This window comes from Bombus bifarius, unplaced genomic scaffold (assembly GCF_011952205.1).
Source record: "Bombus bifarius isolate JDL3187 unplaced genomic scaffold, Bbif_JDL3187 scf7180000009200, whole genome shotgun sequence".
Classification (NCBI taxonomy): domain Eukaryota; kingdom Metazoa; phylum Arthropoda; class Insecta; order Hymenoptera; family Apidae; genus Bombus; species Bombus bifarius.
Genome location: NW_022884965.1, coordinates 4,826,715 through 4,848,048, shown reverse-complemented (window position 1 = coordinate 4,848,048; position 21,334 = coordinate 4,826,715). Strand labels below are relative to the sequence as shown.

The window sequence follows — 21,334 nt, the reverse complement described above, 5'->3', positions numbered from 1 at the left end:
AAGGTGGGTCAACGATTATATCTCGTGTAATATAAATAACGACAGTTAAGAATTACATTATTACCGTGCTAGATATTTTATACGAGTGCCTTGCACTACCAGCAACCAAGTCACGGAGCTCCTCATTGATTTTCCACTTCCTGCATTAACGGTTCTTTCAATTTCGTGGTTCTTACAGCCCACGCAATTTCGAATCTCATCTTATATCTTTTTCAAAATACAGTGCCGTCTTTAAACTGTATCTCTGATGAATAAGTCTGCCTATAAAAAGAAGACATAATTAGTAAAGAATTCCCGTAAACAGCAAGACCTTAATATTACAGATAGAACTAGGATGACTTCCTATCGAATCGTCAGATTTTTAATTTTCCAAATTCAGATAAGATTTGCAAAATATCCAAGAAAAGAGGAGATCGATGCGACAGGGGCGTCGTACGATGATACGACCCTGATATTGCTTTAAAAGCTTCCCCCCTATACGGCTGCCCCCACCACCATGTTGTACCTCGGCTCTCGCCCCTCAACAACGGCTTGACTGTTCAGCCAGCCAGCCAGTCGAAATCAGCTGACGACTATTACTACGGGCAGTTCCTACCACGGCTCCTCAAACGCAACACTGTTCAGGCGAGTGGATCCTTTTCTCTTCATACACTTCTTCTTCCTTCCTCTTTCTTTCTCTAAACACATAGACGTGTGTCGCTTGTTTCTCTGGCCAGTGTCGTATCGCGGGGGTCAACCAAACCCCGGGGCATCGCGCGAAACGCCGATAATACGCAAGACAACGATCAGTTATTTGTTATGGTCGAGATAGAAGAAAAAAGAGAATCGAGTCGTACGAAACCACCCTTTGACACGGGCCTGTTCGTTTATTCGGGTTTTTCTTCGCTACACGTCTACGCTGTGTGTTACCGCTGTGTGTGTGGGAGTGAGTGCGACGAGGGTGGGAGGGGGTAACGAAGCTCGAGAAAGGGAGAGATAGGTAGATAGTAAAAGAGATGAGGCGAAGAACACGAAGTTAACGAAACGAACAGGGATGTTCTTTCGTGGGAGAAGGGACGATCCTGACCAGAAGTTCGAATGCGTGTGCGTGAATATGTCGGAGGCCGAGTATCTTGAGACGCACCGCGCGTAACTGTGTGGGTATTCTGCTTAACTACGTTATTACTGCATCGAAGGAAAACTGCTCTCTATGCGCCCACTTGTTCCTTGTTCCTCTTTGCCGAGGCGAGAGTGAGGAAACGAGAGAATGGGGGTGTGAGAAAGAGAGAGCACGATAGAGCGCGAATTCGAGATCAAGGTCGTTGTCACAGAGAGGCAGCTCGACGCGCGTCCCTCTTGGTGTCCGTCCATATACATGTTTCTTCTACGGGCGTATTATGATTGTGAGTGTATACACACGCGGAAACCTCGGTTTTTCGGCACTCGTCTACGTAATTCTTAAGTCGGTGTGACGTCGAACGGTACCGACGTTATCGACCGAGTACAGCGTATAGAGGCGCGTGTTCGTGAAAGTGATTAGAAGAAGACAGAGAGCGGCCTTGCAACGCGGTCAGGATCGAAGTGCGAAGATGTAGAACCGTGGTTTTGTGCGCGTCGCGGTGATAGAGCACGAAAACGGAGGAGGAATGATGCGGCGAGTGGGAGACGCGGATACATTATGTACGTATAGTAGCCAGGAGAATATTCGATCGAAACAATGCAGTGGCAGTAATACGCTTGGTAACCGACCGGTTGATCGACGCAAGATTGTTGGAAGTGCAAGGGCAACGGGGGGCCAGTGGTTGTCACTGATGCTTTCCATTTGTTTCTTTTCTTTCTTCTCTTTCGTTTAACATGTATATATGTATCTTTTTAAATGACCCATTCTTAAACGTCGGATTATGCAACTGCGTTCGAAAACATATGATCCGAGCCAAACGAGTCTATTCTGGCATACATATATCGATATAGATGCATCGTTTTATCTCACGGGTCGCGTCATCGACACGGAGGAACGACTCTAGAACGGTTTCTTCCTCTCTTCGGTAGTGCGCGCGAGATTTGGATTCGTCGAACGAGTTTGTTTACTTGGATAGCCAGGAAGCTCTGGCGGGAGGGATCGGTAGATAGAGCGTGGGAGAGAGAGGGGGTATACGGAGAGAGTATAGTAATGTCGACTCTTTTGCTCTACGATGCGTTTTCAGGCTGTCTCTCTGTCTTTCTCCATTGGCGAGGTTGTCTTTGTTCCACGATCGTCGTACTGGCGACACTACGGCTGCCTTGGTATGAATATCGCAAACTTAATGGGAACGTTAGATCGACGTTTCGGTATCGAATTTTCGATCGAACCTGTGATCAACTATTCAAGGCGAAATCGCGGTTCACTTTGGTGATTGGGGTTGCAAATTATGGCATAACATTTAATGAGAAGTTGAGTTGACGCGTACGGAATTTGATTTCCTTTTTCTTTTATGTATTTTAATACTTCATTGGTATTATTGGATTCACGGATAATCGTAATAGGTATTAATTAATTGGTATTATTGGGTAAGGTTGTTTAATTTAGCTACATTTCGTTTGGCGATATTAAATATTTTTAATAGATTTCTACATTATGGTTAATATTGGAGAGTTGAAAAAACGTAAAACCTAGATTTAAGAAACTTCTGGGTCGAAAACTATGTATGTTCACAAAATAATAAATCAAAGTGTCAAGATTGTAGATAAGTGAGATTAGGTTTGAGTTTGTGTTAGATTTGTGAGTTAGATACTGGCTAGGGTAGGTTGGGGTTAGGTTGGGGTTAGGTTAGGTTTGGAAAGTTTCCTTCGTTCAAAACTATTATTTCCTTTTATTCTACTCATCCGGTGCTTTTGAAAAAAATTTTTATAGCTTACAAAAAAATTTTAACTTCAACTGATATAATATTGAATCATTGATGATTACAATTCAGTGCTAGATAAAGTCTCACTTTTAATTCATATTCCTATTTTTTTCGGATAAACAAAAATGATCAAATTGCTTTTATGCAATTATGCATGAAGTATAAATTAAAACTAACTGGTTTTTTATTAATTTCATTCAAATTTTCGTGGATCATAAACGAGTCAGCGATATCAATAAAAGCTTTAACTCTACGTTACATTTATTTTATTTCTACGATAACGAAAAATTAAAACTTGAAGTTTCGGGAGAATTTTAGAACTAACTGTATAGAGGATCCATCTTTTAACAAATTGTAGAAGACGCAACCAGCGACTAAATTACTAAACGAGTCCCAAAATTAGAAGCCTCGTATAAACTGTGTACATTTACGTAATAGAATCCTTGATATTGTCTAAACTCGAGACCACAGTTAAACTTCACCTAGTCTATTTCAATCCGGTGGAATGAAGTTCATGGTGAAGGTTTCTTTGAAATTCTGTTGGAACAACTCCGAACATTCGCAATGGTATGCCGACTCTACCTGAGTAGACCCATACACACCATCTTTTGTCTGAAATGATCCCTCGGCTCCTCTATTTCGGCCTTCCATCGATCGTCTTCGCGTAGTATTATTAGAAAGCTCGCAAAACTTCTCGAGAGTTGCATCATCGACGCCTTCCCCCGGTCTTAAACTTTTCTTCGCGTCGTTCCAGCTTCTGTGTTGCGCGTTAGAACACATTGACCCCGTTTTAATCGGCAATTTCGTTGCTACATGCCAACGAGCTTGTTGTGCTCGCTTGTTATGTAAACTATCGAGTTACATAATTTTCCGGAATAGAAACGGAAATGTTTTGTGAAATACACTTTACAGTACGAAAGTGCCAGAAACACAAAATTTTGTCAATCACGAAAGTATTCCAATATTCTGGCGAGCGAGGCGAAGAGTATAAGTCTTTCGCTCAAGTATACTAACATTTTCTACATTCTTATCTGTTGATTATGATTCTGATAGTATAAGACGATTTCGTTTCTTTCTTTTTCTAATAATATATCCGTAATCCAACATGGATTTAATTTGATCGTATTTTACTTTACATATTTTACATATTTTACGTACACTTTAAATATTACGAGTGCTTCTCTGCAAGACTAGTAATTCATTGCCTGACCACCAGAGAATTGGCGTAGGAAACTTTCACGTGACCGTTCTCAACGTTTGTAAAGTGGAAAAAGTGGATTCTCGTGTTTCCTATCAACAGTATATTAATTTTTGCAAAATTGCCTGTATGTTTCTAATAATTGCAGAATATAAAAATCTTCGAAATCCACCAGTTTCAGTATTTCTGGTGTTAGGATCTGTTTGGTCGGTCATGAGAATTGCTTTCTCGTGTCTAGCCAATGAACGGCCGAGTTCATTGAAGGTTTTCTTGGAAAGCGAGATGGATTCGATGCGAAAGACGGCGACACAACGGTCCTCCGTTATAGGGACACTCTCTGTGCTCGTTGAGAGGGAAAAAGAAGGAGAGAGGAGATTCAACGACAAGCCAGAATCGTAAATTATGACGATTGTTTGGGTACCGTTAGAGTTGAATCGGTGATTAGTAGGCTATATTCCCTGTCTAAGAATTTACGCGATAACATGAAACGTTTATTAACACAACCAGTGTTTCTATGGATCAACGTTGGTTTTATCTGAATCGCCTCTATATATCTCGTTAGGATTGGCGGCCTTGATTTTTATTTGATCGTTAGAATGGTTTGGAAAAAAAACGATTAGGGAACCTTAATGTTAGAGCTAACTCAACATATTGACGAGATTATAGGTTATTTCTGTTCCTGCGCCTGTTAGAATCTGTCAGATATATATATATATATATATATATATATATATATATGTCGGAGATGAAATGAAAACCGGAGCCTTCCCTATGCAATTTTGAGGAAGCCTTCTAATGCTTTAGCCTAGATTTTATCATAACTGTAATTAAGCAATTGTCATCTGTAATTGTTTGACATTTGTGAAAAGCGAAAGTGAGTTCGAGGTGACAACTGGTCGCTGAACGTAGCCACGGTCGTCACGGGATAAACGTTTTGCTTGATGAAGGTGTGGATTGGTTGTATTGTTCTCCCTAGAATTCATATAGAATTGTACTTTAGAGATGCTGATATAATGGGACACGTTGTATTTGGAATCAATCTCCAGACAGAAATTGCCTAGTATCGGCGTTTGCATCTTTCTCGATGTTTCCAAAGAGTATACAACAAACTTTTGACAGATATTGCCTAGCAACAACGATTGGAACCTTCTCGATGTTTCCAGCGAGAATATAACAAACAAATGCAGTTGTATAACGAAAAAGATTTTAATCAGATATTCATTCGAGTGATCGCCTTTGAAAGTGATACATCAAGTAATTTACCGAGTGATTCAGCAAACGTATTTTTGTGTTATAAAATTATTTAAAGTTATCCCGTTGACCGTGGATTCGTTTGAACCCCGGATCATTGTTAATAGCGTAAACTAAATTCGTTATTTGTAAAATTTATCAATCGTTAATTTTCATTATTCGTTAAATTTGTTATTCGTAAGATATATTATTCGTTCCTTTTATTGTTTGATAAAACTTATTATTCTTTAATCTAATTATTAATTTAACTTATCATTTGTTAATCAATCATATCATTTATAAAATTCATTATTCATAATATTTTGTAAAGTCTTGTTTATTCGTGTAAATATATTCTCTGTTTTGTAAAACAATGGCTAATTCAAATGAAGAAACATTACGCGACTCAAATCCTAATGATAACCCGACATATATATATATATCTTTGATTTGATAAAAATTCCCATTTATGTATTTTTTGTTTCCAGAAATATCCACTCAGGTGATCATAAAATTTGAGTAAATTTCTTTTCACGATCCTTAAACGAGAATTACAGAGCATTAATGCAATAAGTTTCTTTGTTCATGCTTGGCTCAGCAGTTTACGGTATTTTATTAGAATTTTTATTTTGATATTATCTTGTTGTACGTGCTTCCCATTACTGAATTGGTAATTAGATCAGTTCTCTTCCAATTAAAGAGTGCAGCTTTTGCTTCGATGAAGGACTCTGACGCGTAGCATTTGTTAGGTTAGAATTCATAGGTCATCTCTGTACGGTTCTAAAAACGTATTCGCTTAATACAATTAGTACTTATTTTATTACCGATTCAAGGGCTTAATAAAGCGTATATAACATAATAAAATAAAGTATATGTAATCCAAGATATTTTATTATGAATTTCCAGTCCGCTTTAATTTTCAGAAAATGTGATTTCGTTGTTCGATTTTCAATGTGCTTTAATCCGCAGAAAATGTAATTTCTCTTATGAATCTCCAATATGTTGTATATTTTCAGAAAAATCAGTTTGTGTCAGTGTCAATGAATGTGAATTATTGTCATTCGGTTCATTTGAATTATTGTCAAAATACATTTGTGTTATTTATACTTTAATTCTGATTGTGGATTTTGAAAATTTGTAAACAATAGGGAACGATAATATAATTGAAAAAAAATATACGTTTGTATTGATAAACAATTCTTTAAACATTCTATTTTCGTTTATCTACTTCGTTGAATTAGTCCCATTGATAAACTTACGTCACGAAGAAAGAAAATAAGTTTAATAGTATTTTATTTACAGCATTGTATAATTACAAAATAATAACTGAATTAACGAAAAATAAATTGAAATTAAATTCCTGATACGTTGGCATCCTCATTTACATTAATTCCATATGATCGGTATAATAAGCAATATTTTTTACTTAATATCTTCTTCTCTATCCTTTTTTTTAATCGATGCCCTACGCTACAAAAAAAAAAAAAAAAAATCGAACATTCTAAGGCATTCAAGGGTATTCACCTTAATTAAATTCCTAGCGCGTTGTATCCTCATTTACATCTATTCTATCGAAGCAGTATAGCACAACTCGATGATATTGCCATTATTAATATTCTTCTTTATCTATCTGTTAACATTTTCATATAATAAAAACGTATGAAATAAAAAGGAAATTCAAGAAGAAGAAATTATGTTTGCTTTCGTTTCTTGGTGACCCTAACGCATTTTATCGATTTTTGTCTCGTCACGATGATGGGGATTTATTGACATAACTCACCAGGCTCATTAAAAACTTCCTTACTGGTGTGAAGATTTTCGAGACTAACTTAAGCCACGTTCACACTAATTGTAAGTAGTAGTTGAAGTTAAAAAGCAGTTGTTCGAGTAGCTTGAATTCAAGTAACTTGACTAATCTGAACATCTAACAGTTTACGCTAGTAAAGTAGGTTTTTCGAAGTTGCTCGAGTTCGAATTGTTCAAAGTCAGGTAACATGCTAATCTAAACGAGACTTTACGTGTCGCTTAAATACCTTATCGTCGATGTAAACAAATGGCGCGCTAGTGGATTCGAGCCTGTTGAATTATTGGCGGAAACAGTTAGGCAACGCGTTGGATAGATTGACGTTACGTGCTCTCGCATATTCGTGGCATTCGCTTCCGCCTACTTAATTCGACGTCTGAGTAATTCCAGCCTGTCAGATCTGCGTCGGTTCGCGATTCCAGACTGATTGTAAAGCAATTCTTCTTCAAATCGATTGAGAATTAATTTCAGCCAGCCAGTTTAATTTCGCTTGATTTTTTGCTGAAAAGGGGATTCTGCGAGCACTTTGAGGTTATGTCGTGGTTATAGATAGGAATGTCTGCTGGGATTAAATCCAGGTCTTTAAGAGAGAGGTCTTTTGTCGGCAATAAGATTAGGTTCAAGAAAGAGGCTTTGTCGATGGAAAGTTAATGGAGAAAAATAGTTCGTTGTTCAATGAGAAGGAATTATTGTATTGACATCGATTAACTTGTTTACCTTCGTGTTGTCATATAGTTGGACTATTAATTACTACTTCAGGTAGTTTTCTTTCTTATCGTGTTAATTTGTAGATATCAATTAATTAAAAAATTGTTCTTTTAGAAAGATAAGACTCGTCATACTATCATTTCTAAACCGAAGAAAGTTATGATAGAATTATCATTTTCTTCGTGCCATTTCTTCTTCACATTTGTATCTCTTCAAATGTTTTTCTTTTTCTTACTTCTTACTTTACTATTTTACTTTATTTGCAAAAAATGTAAAATACTCTGGAACCAAATACCTCAAAAACTATCATTATTTTATAACAGCGTGTTTAATATAATCTCGTTAGAAGTATTGTAAAAAGCGCGGAGCAGTAATTATAGTGGGTTTATACACTGTGAAAATTGCCTATATTGACCATATACATCGATTCATTAATTCGTTGATGCCACATCTACAAATTATATATAGAATTATAATTAATACTCTGCAATAATATTTGGTTAGCATAGCAATAAAGGGTTCCGTGAGACAATAATCCCTGTATTTTGTAGATGCGATTATGGGTCGAAATAGTGTGTTTTGTCGTAATATCGGGGAGTTACAATTGTAGCGATGAAATCAGCGACTTTTCTGACGTAACGATAAGCCTCTACCGTAACCAGTACGATTAGTCCGATTATGATTCACGAGGAACACGAGCAGAGTTCTAAAGCTCGTTTGTTATTCGTGCGATATTCAAGGAAAATAAGATAACGCGCATTTTAGACGAACAAAAAAAAAAGAGAAAAGATTGCCAGGGAACAAAGAACGGAAAGCGATTGAAAAAAGTGACTAACGATAGAATAATAGAAATGTGGCCATTGCGTTGCTAGATTAATTATAGAATTCTCCGAACAAGACATTACGTATAGTGAAATATTACTTGACATATTCCATGTCGTCTTAATTCGCAGCAACTATAATTCATTGTATTAACTTTGCTATTTTCCTTATTACCTTATCACTTTGTCTTTATTATTTCCTTATTACTTTTTCTATTTGCAACTTTCTTAATTGAAGTATGTTTATAGTATAGTTTTATGTATATAGTTTTATAGTATATAGTATATGTATATAGTTTTATATTACATTGATGTTAGAAATATATCTGTAGTGGTTGAACTATACACGTGTCAACTAATAGTTGATTACACTAATATTTAACATTGTTCAACAATGTTACAGACACTATATAGTAGTAGCAATAGTATCTACTATACTAGATTTATCATAACAATTCTTAATTATACCAAATTCATTAGAAAAATCTGCGACTACATTAGGTCCATTTGAAAGATACTTGACTATATGATATTCACTGTAAAAACTACTATACAAGATATCCACAAGGTTCAACTGTAGAAAACATGCACTATACGATTATGCTAGACTACAAATATATATTGTACAACTATACAATGATTAATTTCGCAAACAACGACAACGATTGATAAACAAGAACGATTGACAATATGAACCTCCATATAGCTAATGGATGATCGCGCTTCCATTCGATTTTCGAATTCCATCGCGTCATATCTATTCATAATAACTCGACACTGTCATATCATAACGCCTAATCGGTTTATCTTTTAACAACAATTACGCCAGTCTCACGATACATGGTAACGACAAAGGAGAAAAGAAAAAGAATAAAAGATAGGCGTAAAATTGTTGCAATTGGAAGTTACGCGATTCAAGGATATCTGCCGCTTAGACAGAAGCGCAAAAAGCCGAACTCATTCCATTAACATAATTACGCGGTGAGACACTTACAATAATGAAGACACAACGCGACATCGGAAAACAGCGTGTGCTTTGTTTTCGCGGATTTTCAAATAATCGCTATGAAGCTTCAAGAGCATTGTCAAATGATCAGTCGATAATTGCGAAAAGTTCAAGGGTATTTGATAAATCTTCAAGAACGTATTCCATGTTTTCTATACTTTGTTTCCCCTTAGAATACCATACGATACTCTGTGTAACATTCTTAAGTAGTTGGCAAGGGTGTCTCTGATCTTTGTTTCGACCAGGAGATGTGGCAGCTATGCATAGGGTTTGTAACGATAGCTCAGCATTTTTAGACAGTGTAAATTGAACGCGGCCGAGCGATTCGACACGGTATGACACGTGGTTGCCAGATTTAAGGAACGTGGCAAAACACAGCGCACGCATCGACTCTCGGAAACGTGTTGCTGTACTCACGTTGTGTCGGAACGTGGCATAACCGATGATGCAGACGCGAGGAAAGTCGAGACACGAGTTTATATTTACACCAGTACCTTGAAAAAATTCGTGCTTCGACCATGTAATTCGCGTTTCCCTGACGTGAGCTCGCGGTTCACGTGAGTCACGCTCGAAATCGATACGATCCTCACCTCACACCAGGTGTGTATTACGCTTCGTGAAAAAAATGGCTGAAAGTCAGATTGGATCGAAACGATGGAGGTTTGGTCCGTTTGAGAGAGGGTGGACTGGATGGAAGATATTTTATATCGATTTTGTTACCTGCCATTTCGTTATTCGAGATCGTGTGGTTTGGTGGTTTGAATGCGTCGGTAATGAGGGCTGGATTTTAATTGGTAGAAGGTATTCCGTTTCGATTCAACTTTTCCTGGCGAATTTCGATGCAATTGGATCGGGAGTGATTTCAAGGTTGAACAAGAACGCACAACCGCATTTAATTAACTTCGGCATCGAACTTTATTTTAGTGAAATTTACACACGCATTTAACGCTTCAACTACCAGGTAGTTACTATAAAAAAAATTCGCAACTTTTTATAGGAATCTGTGTGTTAGATTGAAATTTGCAACGATGTAGTTTCAAACATTTACTCGACGCTCATAAAAATAGGAATTTGCATAAAAGTCTGCAGTTTAGCGATCACAGAGCAGCGGTCGATCACGTTGCGTCACAATCCGTTATCTGTTCAGCAATGAAATTAGCAAAACAGATGTTTATCCGCGATAATGACCAAGCACGCTTACTCGACGGTCGCGTTTTCACTGGTCCATGAATCATTCGTGCGTAGTGAGTGGACGCGAACGTTCCTTCGCGACTTTCGCGCACAATCTTATCGAATTTCTTGCCTTATCATTGAATAGACGCGCAATCGAGATGCGTTCTATATCTTAATTACTTCCTTCCGTGCTCTTTTCTATATTTCTCCTTCTTTTTTACGTTCTTCTTAATTTTCTTACCAAAAGATCGCAAGGTCGTGTCGCGAACAAAGGAGAAGTTTATTCGAAGTTTCGTTCAAAGGTCATCGAGCTAGTTTCTGTTTAAATTGTGTTTGATTCGTCAGATTGGGATTATCTGCTCCTATGGTATCGGTGGACTTTTGGAATGTTAAAGTAGGTGTACGTTAGTATCGGTTACTTGTTTGAAATATCGGAAAATTGTTAGAAACATCGTGTGTTATTATGCATCATGCGCGTAACATAATTGAATTTCTTGTTAATTCTATTCCGAATTCATATAACGAGATAATCTCAAGGGCACGTCCTCGTTAATCTGTTTCATTGTATCCTGTACTTTCTATCATTTGCGTCTTATCTTCGATATAATAACCGTTTAAGACGTGTTTACAATTTTCTTTTTTTTATTTTTAGTGGTGTTTATAAAGTTTTAGTGTTTATAAAACGCAGGAAAGCGATATCTGTAAGTATTATTATAATACTTTGTGCAATAGACATAATTATTTTACCTGTTATCTTTATTACTATATTATGTATTTAGTTCTGCTATACCTGTTATTACGCTTGTCACTATACTAATTAAATGCATGAAACTCATGATTATTCGAAATAAATGACACATGAAGTTTGAAAATTCATATCTCGCAGTGTTTTCTAAACAATTTCGTATCAGCTACAAGAATATGCAGTAAAAAATACAAGTTCGTATTTTTAAGTGTTTTAACTTACCGACTTCATTTGTGTCTTTCGCAACACTATAAGTCATTGCAAGGTCAAATAATTTCTAGTATGCTTTTTGTATTGCTTGATAATCTATAACATTTATCTAAAACATTTTTCCGTATTCTTCGTATTTTTCAAAATAATTCATCGTTCACAAGTTCGATATTTCATTTTCTATTGCTATTGCTATATCGCGGATTGCAGTGATATACTATTGTTATTGTTAGTGCTATAACTAACTATCGCCACAGTAGCGTAATCATTTGTCCATAAAGGTTAGGAATTCTATTAACCTTTTTCGATGGCACCACTATTTATAGAAATAAATGGTTACCACTCATTATATGCCACATTCTGCATAACTATCTCAAAACGGTGTATTTCCTAGATGATAGAAATTCATATTTACAGGAATATTCAATTATATCGTAAGAGCTACTGTGATATTCAAGTTTCGCGCAAAAATACGATCTCGAAATTTCCAATGAATTAGTTCGTTTCCCATATTAACACTTAGCCAACCGCGCGGGCCATAGCGAGCTATACGTTCCCTACCGCGCATTTTTCTAAGTGTCGATGACTAGTATTCGCTATTTAAAGAACAAAGAAGTGTAAAAATTATTTAAGTGATTAATTATATTTTGCGGTAATGATTTTATTTAACGATTTCACATATTGTTTATACAAAACATCAAATTAAAAGTATATATTAAAAGTATAAAGAAATATAGGTAAAGTTAAGAGCATTAAAGATGACTAAAGATAAATACCACGACTCGAACGTGAAATTAAAAATTCATAATGCGTGTTAATATTATTTTACAGTGTGCTATCGTTCGATTATAACTTTATTTAGTCATAACTGATAGTGTAACTTCTTAATTAATTTTAACACTACTAAATTGCTGTATTTTATTATATACTGTACCTTATAAAAGCAGTGAAAGTGGCGCAATTAATTAGCAACAATTCCAGTTAAACAATAACTGATAATAACAATATAAAAAAAAAAGGAAAATGCTTAGCTAAAGTCAAAAAAAAAAACATCTGCCAGTTCGGTCACGCAGCGATGTTCTTCACAGAGGACAGATTTTCCAATTCGGTTGGCTAAGTGTTAACAAAGAGATATTAACAAATAAATTGTTGAGCAAAACTAGCCTTTTTCTAAAATGTATAGAATCCTTCGTCACAGTATATTTCCATCAAACAGGTCACAAATTCGATTGAACTCGTTCAAAAATTCATCTCACAAAGGATATAACCTAACAAACACGAAGATGTACCCCGCTGGGGGTAGCCACCCACATGTTATATTATTATACCACTAAGCTATAATATTTTATCAAATGTCCTACTGGACAAATTGTAAAATTTAAATAAATAAATAAATAACAAAAAAATTCATCATCGGTCGTGAGAAGCGTTCTCCAAGAATCTTTTTTTTTTACTCCGACGAGTGAAAATCGTCAATCATAAATTGATCTTTTTCTAAAATGTAGGAAAACCTTCGCAAGCTAGGAAAATTTAAGCTGGAAAAATTTACCGAATGTCCAGCTGGACAAATAAAAATTAAACAAAAAAAAAAAGAAAAGAAAACCTTCGTAGGCGATTTACGTATAGGTACGGCATATTTCTACTAAACACAGGTTCGTTCGAAATCCAACTCCGACCGCGAGAATCGTTTTCGAGGAATCTCCTTTTTACTCTGGCGAGTAGAAAAGCGAACAAGGAACGACAATTTGAAACGAGGTGGGGAGCGGAGAGGGGAGAGGGAGAAGGGTGGTCTGGCGAAACGTGCAAACCGCGTGCAACAGCGTGACGCGGCGACTCGATAAATAACGAAACGCAGGCATCGGTGTCCCATTTGCGGGGAAGCGAAGCGTTCTCACGCGCGGCTCACGTTTTTCCATTGCGCAACCGTCATAAAGGCAATTACAAGGCCTCGCGGATACACACTTGGCGATCCTAAAGGTATCATACGAGAAACGTCGGTCGTAGATAATCAGGATTCGACGAATATTGGAATTTGCCATGCATACCGCAAGGTTCTGTTCAACCATCGCCTCTACTTACATAATTCAACGTTGATGATGCTCGTGCTGTCGTATACGCGTCGCGATAATTATAACATGGTGACCATGGGCCCGATAGCGTTCTACTACGCACTTTCTGCTACACGCGCTTCATTGTCCGATAAAATCGAGATTTCCCGACGATTACTTGCAGCTGCGTTCCGTACAGTTGAAAATAATCCGACCGACATACATAGAACTTTACCAAATTTAGCCATTTTAACCCTTTGCACTCGACAGCCTTTTCGGTCAGGCGTAGCAGCAACTCGAGGTGATTTGGCGCGTGTGTAACGAGTGTCCTGTAGGTAATATAAAATGATTTTATAGAAAAATTAACTTAAAGAAATATATTTTAATACTCTATATATATTTACATCTTCGAACACATTTTTTAATATTTTTTCTTTTTTACAATAATTTATAAAATGTCTGGCAAGATGCATCCTTGGTTTGTCTTTTGTTCTTTTGCAGAATATGTGAATTAATTAAACAAATTTCCATATGTATTTTTTTAGAGTTTCTAAATTTACGAAACTGTAATACTTCTGCCACCATCGTCGAATCCGAACTAACGTCAGAGACGTTGCCAGAACCATAGTTTCGAAAGAATTCCAGCATAAATATTTTATCTCCATTTTAAAGTGTAACACTTCACGCTTCATAACAGACAATACAAAAGAGCTAAGAAATCTATTTACGAACCAATACTGAGCTCTCATCAGCTGGAGAGGTCGAAATCTAGGATAAACATGGACTGTCATCTCTTATTCCCCTCTCGAGCTGCCATACGGAACGCCGTGGTCGCGGAAAATACCCTTCGAGTGCAAAGGATTAATCTCTTAATCATATTTACCAGCCACCAACATGTCACATTCGTTTGCTTGAGAAATCTCTAACTAAGAATTTCAGCAACCAAAGGTCTCAGAATCTTCGTCATCCAGATAAAGTAAACGGAACTGTGCGGAATCAAGCTCTTTTATCCCAAAATTATTTAACAATCGCAAACACGTCCCATTCTCTTCGCCTAAAATATCTCCGACCAAGAATTTCAACAGCCAAAGATCGTGCAAGTAAAACAGATCGAACCTTAGCGAACCTAACTCGCTGATGATCAAATTTCACCAGTCTCAAATTGCCCAACAAATAGCTACCAATCGTATTCTTTCCTCTAAAAAGTCTCTAGTCAAGAATATCACCGACCAAACGTTCCAAAATCTTCATCGCCCATACAAAACACGATCGACCTTGGATTATCGAATATCAGTGTTACGCTACCGGTGCCATTACAAGTTTTACGAATATTTTTCTAAAACGAGGCGTTATCCGTTGTTATTATAGGCGCTGAAGAGCAAGAAGAAGGTCAGGATGCTGAGCAGTTTGGCAAACTACCTACTCGGAGGTAATATCTCCGGTGCGCAGGGTTCACGGCAAAGGTCCAATAACGAAACCCCGGAGACCCATCCAGTAATGGCGAGGCTCAGTCAGGTGGAGATTGAGGGCGATGACTGGATCCTCATTGACCGTACTGGTACGTTCAACGAGCGAGATAAACGTTCCTTTCCAAAGGGAATCTCGAGAAATTCGAATATATATATATATATATATATATATATATATATATATATATATATTGTATCTGTATATACATATATATATGTATGTATATAGATGAAACACACATAGAAATCACATCTTGCAGTCCAACTGCCTCTCACATGTCAAGGGAAGCTTTCTGTCCCCTTCGGGTGTAAAATGAGATGTCTTGGACCATACAGCGATGAATAATGCGAATACTCCAGTGCTGGAAAATAACGAGGCCTTTCTTGCCCGATTGTTTTTCTAATGAAGTTTGTTTGACTTGTCTTCCAGGCTGTTTAGGGTGGTTGCTAGTTTTAAGCTTGGTAGGTCTGTCTGTAGTTATTGTCGAGCTTGGGAAATAGGCAGAATGTGTTTTATCCTTGTTATTTATTTTGTTTTGTATTGTTTCGTATTGTTACTTCAAATAGAATTGCATGTCAAAGTTTCGGAGTTTTGTTTTTTTTTCTCTTTCTTTTTTTTATTTCGCTTGCCTGTGCGAGTTTTGCATTGCTGAAAGAGAGGGAGAGAAAGAGAGAGAGAGAGAGAGAGAGTGTGTTATATAATTCTTCCAGGCGTAGAAACGTTCGAATACTACCGGTATGGAAAATTATTAAATTTGATTTTTCTCTTTTTCGGTAGACACTGTATTTTATATCTTTTATAATTAGGGGTTCATTCATTGGACGTTTTGATGTTAATTTTGCAGAATTTATGAAAGTAGGCGTATGAAAAAAGTATAGAGGGAAGAAGTATGAATTACATTCTTGTAAAGGGTTGAAACAAGAGATGATATACGGGCAAAAAGCTTCATTTAATGCATGCAGGATGTTACAGACTACTGACGATGTTGTGTACTTTTATTTTTAGCTTTTAACAATTCATTCGCAATTTCTCTCCTTATTGCAGACAATCCAGCAAGTTCCACCACTTTCTTCGACTCCATTTTAGGTATCCATTTTCCATTAGGTATCCGTTTCAAGTCAGATTGCTTGAATTCAAATAATATCGAGATAAATGAAATTAAATGACTTAGGTTTTTTGAAATTTGATCAGAAATTTGAAATTGATCTACTCTGATATATATATAATATATATCACATATATAGATTAGCTTTTAACGAAACATATGATTATTATGAGAATGATTAAACAAATGGAATTCAAGCAACCTGACTAACCTAAGCTACATTTTAGTCTATAAAAAACAATGACGATTAAAAATATTACGTTGTTACACAATAAATGTCGTTTTCTGCTCAACTTTTCATACCGGTTCATCTGTGCATCAAACAACTCTTATATGCCACGTATACGAACTTGTGAGACAAGCAAACCTAAACATTTGAAGAAGCTATATGAATTTGGATGCCACTTACTTACAGATCTTCATCTCAAAATAAATGCTTTATCAAAACTAGTTGTCAGATGCTTTATCGTAGAGCAGACATTCATCGTAGAACAATGTAATAGAATTTCGAAAAACGTGTTTGCAGACCTGAAAATAATATTATCGAAGATTATAATTAGAGAAAGTTTCGGTACTACATTCATAGTTCTCTTTTTCTCGATCGAGTTTTTAATAGTGCGTTGCGTTTCTTTCATCGATATTGCAGTTTACTTCTTCAAGGCAGTTTCAGGTCTGCCCTCAGAACAAAAACACGAGCAATTATAAGTATTTGGACACTTCCTGGTATTAACGTAAATTCGATGTTTCCCATTGCTTTTATCTCTCGATTATTTTATTATAAATCTATTGATCCATTCGTATCGTACATGTCATACAATATAAAATGCCACACAGAGTAAAATTTCCTAGAGTTTCGCAATAATTGTACGAAATAGATATCCTAATACTTATGACCGACAGTGTAAGTTATCTACAGAGCGTACACTGGAGAAGTAATGCTATAAGCGAGCTTTAAAACCTGCAGTTGACGGAACGACGGCGCTGGAGGAGTCGTGGTATGTAACACCACCCGCATGTTTTACACGGGCTGGTCCCGTGAACGTAGAAACATCACCGCTAGAGGACCTGCTGATAGAGCATCCTAGTATGTCCGTTTACCGAGCCACAGCGCCTTCGATCGCTCCTGAAACTCCACCGCCAACGCCAGACGCACCGGAAGAACGAGTCGTCGAGGAGGACGCTCTGCCAAGCGTTGCTTCCAGTGCACCGGTCACCGCAACACCAGCATCGCCGGAACGTGCCCCCGGCAGAAGCCAAAATGGACAACAAGCAACCCGTAGACCAGACACCCGCGACGAAAGACCTCGTGCACGCACTGAGAAGAGGATAGTTCAGCTTCGGTCAGCGCAAAAGGTAATTCGCTGTTAACTTTTCTTTTTTTGTTTTATAAGCGAGAATATGGTGTTTGTAGCGACATAAACGCCAGTACCCTGGAATACTTATTTCCTTATTACACTAATAAATTAACTAATATTGATTCATTACACTGATACAAATTACAAATTAATGTCAAGTGGTTGTGACGCTAAACTATATTCTACTATTTCTTCACTATCGAATTTTCCGCTTTTCCCTAAGAATAATGATATGTACTTGATAATAGTGCATTACGAAGTGGAGTATAATTTGAAACTTCTACTGGAGACCTGAACATTTTACAAACGTAAGACAAAGAAGCTAATTATTTTATGATCACCGCTCGCCGCCCAAAATACATATTTCAAGATCCAACGCTGATTATCAATTAACATACCTGCTTAACCAAAGTGTCCATTGTTGAAGTATAACCGAGATAACGACCTGTCCATAGAAGTAGCCAAACATTTCATTTTAAAGTTCAAATATTAGATTACTTTTAACGTTCACTTAAAACTGAAAAGCTCGATCCTTCCAAATATAAAGAGATTAATTTTCCATATTACAGCATATTACGAAGATCAATTTCAATAAAATTTTTGAGTGTCAATGAAAATTACGTGCAGGTTTACGAGAAGAGGACTACCCAAGCACTGAAGAGAGGTCGCCTGGAGAGAAGTAACAAGCTGAGGGAAGTGTTGAGCGTAAAAGGCAAGCGGCCGCGCCGCCAAGACCGCTTGCGTATCCAAAACAGTGGCGCGAACAACAACCGGAAATGCTAGTCATTTGATCTCAGGCCAAGGTGTACTCATATACTTTCTTCCTAAAACGCGAATAGGCATATAACAGAAAAATCTATGTTGCATTGAAATAACGATTAAAAGCAATTATTTAATAAGAAGAAAGAGAGGAAACCAATGAGAAATGGAAAAAACAATGAGAAGACATAAGAACAGAGAAATTCGTTTCTAAAACCCCTATTTATCTATTGTTCGGTGGAACCCATAAAACACTAAAATCGCATAAAACAACTAACAAACAGAAGCTAATCGAAATACAAAGAAAGAAAAGGTAGTAGTAAAAATCTCGTGGAAAAACAAAAGAAAGAAAGAATAATAGCGAAGAAGATTAGGCAAAAGTGTGGTTATCCTCTCTTAACAATTTTTATGTTAGCTAAGCCGCTCCTCCGCGTACAAAAACACTGAAACAATTTCCTATGCAAGAAGGGTTCGTATCAAGAAGAAAAACTAATACCACTTAGCAAAAAAAAAAAAAGAAAAAAAGAACAAAAATATTCGATACGAACTTGATATCTTGCTGATGGAAAAGGAAGAAAAGCGAAGAAAAAAATAAAAGGGAAGAAAGTATGAGAAACGTTATTGGTTCGCGGTGAGAGTCTCATCTATAGAATATCTCGTGTATAATGGCGCGTGTATGGTACTCAGTTGGATCGTGTGTATAATTTTTAGCCTCTAGTATGGGCAAATGTGTTTTTACTCGTACGTTTAACTCGTTAGTTTTTATTTAAGTCGTTCAATCATTTATGCGCCTGTGTAGCGTAACAGGAGTATAACTTTTAGTGTAATAACCGAAACCTGATCTTATTTTCCCCGAAAATCCCATGGACGTCGCTATCCTGCTTCTATAAACTGATTCACGATGGTGCGACTTTCAAATGGCCAGAACCTCACTTCGGGACCATACTTTTTAGGTTCACGTTACGATTAATTTCTGCTGGATTTTATCAACTATAAATGGTTGATTATAATTACAAACGTGGTATAATTTATGCGTTACCTTTCAAAGCGGCTCCGAAGATAGCTGATAGTCGTAGAACGTCCATTTGATAGATGTCGCTGTTCTTCGTGGTGTCTTATCTTTTTGAAAACATAAGTGTCACGATTAGACTGCGGATTTTTCTGCATTTGTATGCAATTTAAATGTGCAAAACTGAACGGAATGCACGTATACAACAATATCTAGAATATCCAAGATAAAGTACTGAAATTTCTATTCAAATTCTATCATTTCACTTATACAACACCCAAAACAAGAACACAAAATTGCCTAAATGTCCACAGTCTACTTGCAACACGTTTTCCTCCAAGCAATAAAACGCTGTCAAACAAGAGACTGTAGCAAATGTTTATCGATGGACGTTCGTCAATAAACGTATTTATTTAGCGGCACACATGGTATGGTACTATCAACTGAATATCGATTAAACTAAGCGTACCGTTTAGATAAAGTGAAAACGAGGATGACACACGCGTCTTGAAGAGAGAAAATGGAAGAAAGCCTTGGCTCCTCTCTCTAATCGTCTCAACGAAAATTATCAAAACTCTTGTCAATAGTTCTTGGCCTGTCTTACGCATAGATAGAAATCTAAACCTAAAAGTTGACGAGTAAAGATGATTCAGTGTCTCGTAAAGGGACAGAAGCAAGGCTTGAATACAAAATTCTTTCTCTCAATCTGGAGAATCGGTCTCTATATAGCTGATGCGCGTTGTAGCGCAGTTTCAAAGTATTCGCTTTTCATGGAAGGATCGAAGGATGAAGCAAGTGCAAGCTGCCCTGACCGAACCCAGGGATCTCGTTGACACTGGATTGGTCGAGTCTCACTCGTTGAGGATACTTGTACCTGGGCAACTGGTCGGACAATTGGCGCTCTTGCATAATTGGTTATTAATATAACTAACAATTGCACTGTCAATATTATTATATTTAGTGAAGTGAACAAAATTTTACTTACTGGTTTCGTTTGTTTATCATTGGTAAGGGACTATAGATGCTATAACACTGTGGAACAAATTTCTGGTTAAACTCAATTTTTTTTACAGTTTATAGTAATTGGATTGTAAGTGTTACAGTATTTAGCGAATTGAACCAATTGTTGCATTCTATCTTTTGTAATTAATATGACGTGTAATTGGAATTCATTAGCTTAACAATACCAATTTAATTGTGCAAGAAAGCCCCTAAAAGAATTGTAATTGTCAGCTTGAAACTCCTCAAGGTGCTTAGGGCGGACTGTTTTCTAATTTAAGAAAGGAACACAAGAAACCTAAGTTAGGTTCAGATAAGACAAATAAACAGTCTGCTTGCAGATGTGCTATGTAATCTTGAAGAACGAGCCAGAGTTCAAGTACAAGTATCACGGCCATAATAGCGAAACAGCTCGAGGAGAGAGATTGGTGTCGCCAAAATTGGACTTTTTATAAATTCAGACTCGCGTGTCCAAGTATCAGTGCGAGATTGTGCAATATCGTCACTATTATACAAACTCCCCTCAGATGATTTCTTCTATGAAGAAAACCCGGCGACACCACGTTAAATCGACAGCAATCTCGTTTAAATGAAATTCAGACTTCTTTGAAGTTTCAAGAAACCATAGAATGCTAGAGAACAGTCACTGCCTGGAGTGTTTCTTCGAGAGTTGTTTCGTCAAGGCCCTAGAAGCTGGATATCGTCCAAAACAAAAAAAAGTAAAAAATAATAATAATAATAATAATAATAATAAATAAACTAGTAGCAATAGAAACTCGTCCAATCAAACTATTGGATGATAGTTGTCAGACAGCTGTGATTCAAACTGAATT

The 21,334-nt window shown here is 36.8% G+C and overlaps 1 protein-coding gene and 1 long non-coding RNA gene across 8 annotated transcripts; one reads left to right on the top strand and one right to left on the bottom strand.

Annotated features, from left to right (window-relative positions):
* Positions 1–680: 680 nt before the first annotated feature.
* Positions 681–21,211, top strand: LOC117214292 (tumor protein p53-inducible nuclear protein 2). Of its 7 annotated transcripts, XM_033460281.1 has the most exons (7): positions 11,173–11,195; positions 11,454–11,502; positions 15,173–15,362; positions 16,319–16,360; positions 17,344–17,732; positions 17,983–18,042; positions 18,362–21,211. In XM_033460281.1, the coding sequence occupies exons 1-6, from the start codon at positions 11,188–11,190 to the stop codon at positions 18,007–18,009; spliced, it is 705 nt and encodes a 234-aa protein (XP_033316172.1). In that variant the 5' UTR covers positions 11,173–11,187; the 3' UTR covers positions 18,010–18,042; positions 18,362–21,211. The 7 variants fall into 7 exon arrangements, with proteins under 7 accessions (XP_033316169.1, XP_033316170.1, XP_033316171.1 ...); XM_033460275.1 differs by lacking the exon at positions 17,983–18,042; XM_033460278.1 differs by lacking the exons at positions 11,173–11,195; positions 11,454–11,502; positions 17,983–18,042 and adding an exon at positions 681–1,136.
* LOC117214297 lies at positions 13,199–13,684 on the bottom strand. The gene is made up of 2 exons (XR_004488829.1): positions 13,360–13,684; positions 13,199–13,267 (listed from the first exon to the last, which is right to left on the bottom strand). It is a non-coding gene; the product is annotated as an uncharacterized LOC117214297 (long non-coding RNA).
* Positions 21,212–21,334: the final 123 nt, after the last annotated feature.